Source organism: Pseudoliparis swirei, chromosome 10 (assembly GCF_029220125.1).
Source record: "Pseudoliparis swirei isolate HS2019 ecotype Mariana Trench chromosome 10, NWPU_hadal_v1, whole genome shotgun sequence".
Classification (NCBI taxonomy): domain Eukaryota; kingdom Metazoa; phylum Chordata; class Actinopteri; order Perciformes; family Liparidae; genus Pseudoliparis; species Pseudoliparis swirei.
The window spans coordinates 17,392,816-17,397,815 of NC_079397.1; the positions used below are offsets into that span (position 1 = coordinate 17,392,816).

At 41.9% G+C, this 5,000-nt stretch overlaps 1 protein-coding gene across 1 annotated transcript in view; it reads right to left on the reverse strand.

Moving 5' to 3' along the window:
- Positions 1 to 30: 30 nt before the first annotated feature.
- Positions 31 to 5,000, reverse strand: part of LOC130200283 (F-box DNA helicase 1-like) — an 18,184-nt gene continuing 13,214 nt past the window's right edge. Inside the window, 5 exon segments of the mRNA XM_056424432.1 lie at positions 31 to 796; positions 1,124 to 1,258; positions 2,746 to 2,852; positions 3,185 to 3,298; positions 4,476 to 4,670. Coding sequence (XP_056280407.1) covers positions 638 to 796; positions 1,124 to 1,258; positions 2,746 to 2,852; positions 3,185 to 3,298; positions 4,476 to 4,670 — 710 coding nt within the window. The 3' untranslated portion in view covers positions 31 to 637.

The window sequence follows — 5,000 nt, forward strand, 5'->3', positions numbered from 1 at the left end:
CACTTCAATAAAAGTCCATTTAAAAAAAAATCTTTTTATCATGTTTTTTATACGCAAAAACATTCAACACACAAGCCAAGAGCTGTTTGAATGATGAAACCTGGGAGGACTTTTAAAAACAGGCATCGCAACGGGAAACGACAACATCCGGTTCTTTTGGCTCACTTAAAAAAAAGAATAAAAAATACACACACACTTACTCTCTCTCTCTCACACACACTCACACTCTCTCTCACACACACTCTTACTCTCTCACACACACTTACTCACACACACACTCTCTCTCTCTCACACACACACACACACTTACTCACACACACTGTCTCTCACACACACACACACTTACTCTCTCACACACACACACACACTCTTACTCTCTCTCACACACTTACTCTCTCTCTCACAAACACACTCTCTCTCACACACTCTTACTCTTACTCTCTCTCACACACACACACACTCTTCGTCTGCCCACTTCTTACTCCTATACACACAGTCTTACTCTCTCACACACACACACACACACACACGGTTTTCAGTCCGTTTCCGTGTAATCTGGCGTTCCATTATTCGAAGTCCTTTCACGCCATCAACGCACACAAGAAGATGGTTTCTTCGTCCTTGAAGACGAGCGGCGCTAGAAGAGCGCCATGAGCATGTGGTGGTCCTCCTCGCCGAGTATTCGCGGCATTTCAGCCATGGAGAGCACGTCGTCGGTCATGAGGAAGGCCGTCGACCCGATGCGCCGCCACACACACCTCTCGCACAGCGGGCCGCCCTCGGACACGCCGTCGGACTGAGGGAGAGAATTAAAGACGAGGTTAGACTCAGAGGAGGACAGATGGATCCGCGTGTACTTCTGGAGATGTTTTTAAAAATAGATTGTTTTATCTCAATGAGGCTTTTCCTGGATAATAAATAAAATAAATCATAGTTAATTAAATAAATAAAATAAACCATAGTTAATTAAATAAATATAACCATAGTTAATTTTAAAAAAAAGATAATAAATAAATAAAATAAATAAATAAAATGAATAAAATAAATAAACTAAATAAAATGAATAAAATAAATAAACGAAATAAACTAAATAAAATATCTGAGCGAAGGAGTCGAGTCTTACGCATTTCAGCTGCCGTTTGAACATGATGAACGCCGAGCCGGGCGTGGTGCAGTTGGGGCAGTTGGAGACGCAGCACGGCAGCGGATCGCCAGCCGCCGCCACGGTGCTGGGCATCTCCGACTTCAGGAAGTGTTCCTGGAGACGACAGGAAGTTATCAAATTTGAGCCAAACATGTTTGGGAGGCCGGTTCTCGCAACCGCTAAGAATGCAAAACGGCCTGAGGCCAAACAGCTGGGGGTGGGATTGAAATGTGTTATCTTTTAAAATGGGGAAGTGTAGTAGAGCCCGGTCGTCCTTAGATTCCCCGGCTCCGCTCGTCCACACGTGACCCTGATTTGACCCTGTTCAGTATCCACTTCCCCATGTGGCCTTCAGCGAGTCCCGGTTCCCCACATCTGCTGTGTGAACGTCATCATAGATCTGATCTCCAGACCGCGGCCATGTGGTCCGGACCGCGCGGCGTCATTTGAAGCGTTTTCTCCGGAACTCGGAGCACCGGCGTCAGATATGCCTCGTTTTTTTAATTGAATATGACGATGGTGACACCAAGGGGGAGCGAGAGTTTGTGCATGTGCCACGTCTTAGACTCGACTATCCTGACAGGATGAAGCCGCGTTCACACAAAAAGCGGTGAGATTACTCGCGGGACCATTTGTGGCTTTTCGCGTCACTCACGCGAGGGGCGTGGCTTATCTCCATGGAAACAGTTATCATTTCCTTCATCCACCACGGAAGAACTACGCACTAGTTCTGCTTTATACTTGTTGAGGACGTCACACACACGTCTGAACATCTAACGCCCTCGTGTTTGGGTTCATAACATTAATATCATATATAAATATTTATACATGACATCACCCGTAGGCTCACACAGCTCGCTAATACAATAAAACAGATTTAAAAGGATTTTGGAACACATCACATGGTCCGTTTACAGCAGGGCTGTCAAACTCATTTTCACCACGGGCCACATCAGCATCATGGCTGCCTCTTAAAGGGCCGGTGTACCTGTATAAACTGTATAAACTACTCACAAACATATTGTTAAATAACTCCATTTGGTTATTGTTTATTTGAGTGTAGAAAAATTCTACAAAAGAAAATGTCTCGAATATCATAACATAAATACATTTAAATTGAAAGCTTCAAAATAAAAGCACAGGATAATTCTTTTGAAATTTCTTTAAGAAAGGGGGATCCAGTGTCTTTCAAGCAGTCAGGGGCCACAGAAAATTACGTGGGGGGCCGGTTTCGGCCCGCGGGCCTCGTGTTTGACACCTGTGATTTACAGGAGAAGCCCATAAGACCTTATTTTTTAATTATTCAGTGTTTCTGGGTTTTTTAAAAAAGTTTTATTTTACGCTATTAGTTTCTCTTAAACAAATTCACTTTTTCCTTTAAACTAAAACAACAAAGCATTTATCAGGAGAACTATCCACCGATACGTCACAAGAGGAACAACTGGGCGGCGACGAGAAGAAACGGAAATAAAAAACTGAATATCTTGCGATTTAGTTTGAGTCGTAACGTAGAGACGTCGCAGCAACTCTCACGCAACAACAACAACAACGCACAGCGGCTGCGCTCTGAAGGCGCGGCGGCGTGCGCGAGGACGTCTTACCCCGGCCACGGCGAGGATGCGGCGGATGGACTCGGTGATGATCAGAGAGCTCCTGGCACGAGTCACCGCCACGTACAGCAGGTTCCACTCGTCGTCCGGGACGTTGCCTGAGCGGGAGGAGGAACACGCGGCCCGGCTTAGAGTCATTTGAACAACAAGTTCACGCCGGTTCAGACACGACCGGGGAAAAGTTTGAGCATTTCTCTCAAGGAAAGACTTTTCAGGGCCATCATGGTCTGTCTGTGTTTGTTAGTTGATTTTTTTCTTGCCATTATTAGAGTAATTCACTACTTCCTGTCCAGTGCTTCAGGGTGTCTGCTCCCACACGGCTTTGCTACTGCCCCGTAAATGTCTAAATATAGTCACTTGCACCTTTGGCTTTCGGTTTGCCGTTTACATATATCTGTACTTTTCCACTGCTTTGCCAGAAGACACGTACTGAAGGAGAAGGGCCGGTTGTTCTCGGAGGTGGGGATCTTGGCGAAGTCGTCGGTGACCATCACGGTGTCGAACTCCAGGCCTTTGGCCTTGTGCACAGTTCCCAGGATGAAGTCTGGAACACGGCGGACACCAGAAGACAAGGAAGAAACATGAAGTTTATATATTACAAGAAAATGTTCATCTTTTAATGTACCGGTGTAGTTATATCCATATATCATATATCTATCCATCCATCCATATATATATATATATATCCATTTATATATCTATCCATCCATATATATATACATACATACATATACACATATATATCCATCCATCCATCCATATATATATACACACATATATATCCATCCATCCATCCATATATACAGGACTGTCTCAGAAAATTAGAATATTGTGATGAAGTTCTTTATTTTCTGTAATGCAATTCAAAAAACAAAAATGTCATGCATTCTGGATTCATTACAAATCAACTGAAATATTGCAAGCCTTTTATTCTTTTAATATTGCTGATTATGGCTTACAGCTTAAGAAAACTCAAATATCCTATCTCTAAATATTAGAATATCATGAAAAAGTATACTAGTAGGGTATTAAACAAATCACTTGAATTGTCTAATTAACTCTAAACACCTGCAAGGGTTTCCTGAGCCTTGACAAACACTCAGCTGTTATAAATCTTTTTTTTTATACTTGGTCTGAGGAAATATTAAAATTTTATGAGATAGGATTTTAGAGTTTTCTTAAGCTGTAAGCCATAATCAGCAATATTAAAAGAATAAAAGGCTTGCAATATTTCAGTTGATTTGTAATGAATCCAGAATGCATGACATTTTTGTTTTTTTTAAATTGCATTACAGAAAATAAAGAACTTTATCACAATATTCTACTTTTCTGAGACAGTCCTGTATACATACATACATATACACATATATATCCATCAATCTATCATCCCTCCCTCCCTCCCTCCCTGATTGAATGTGTTTACTCATCACATATTATTCACAATAAAAAGTCAAAACTGCCGAAACAAAAGAAAAGACTTTAAAAAATAAAAGCCTGATAGATTTTTACTTTTTTCTCAGACATCTAAATTCCAATGGAAAGACCCAACGGACTAAATGAATTGATCTTATTGATTAGCCCTGTGTGTTACAGCCTCGGAGCAACTGAGCTCCAGACAATACACCTGCCGCAGGTAAATACCCGCCCACGTGAACGTATGATCCGTTTCTAATGTATAAACTACATTTCATGACTCAGTACTGGGTTGAACCGGTTCGTACCGGCTCGGTGGAAGTCCTCTTCGAAGCACCTCTCCAGCCGCTTGGACAGCTCGGGGATCCGCTTTCCGTATTTCTCCACGATGTTGAGTTTGGCCTCCAGCTCCAGGTCCTCGGTCTGCTCCACGTACCTCTTCAAGGCCCAGAATGCATTGGGCTTCTTCTTGGAGAAGCAGCGGATCAACGGATCCCTGATGCCTGAAGGAAGAGCAACGATTCATCTCAGAGGGTCACAGAAGGGGGGGGGACTGTCGGAGGCGGAGCTTACCCCACTGACATATTACATATACATATAATATATATATGCTTACCCCACTGGCATATTATATATATATATATATATATACTATGTATATATATATATATATATATATATACATATATGTTTACCCCACTGACTGGACTCCAGGGGCATTTAAATATAATATTGGAGGTACTTTTTTAAATTTGTGAAATATCATTTAACCTTCGTTCAAAAATAATAAATATATTTATTTAGGCTTATAGGATATGAGCAACTGTCATAAA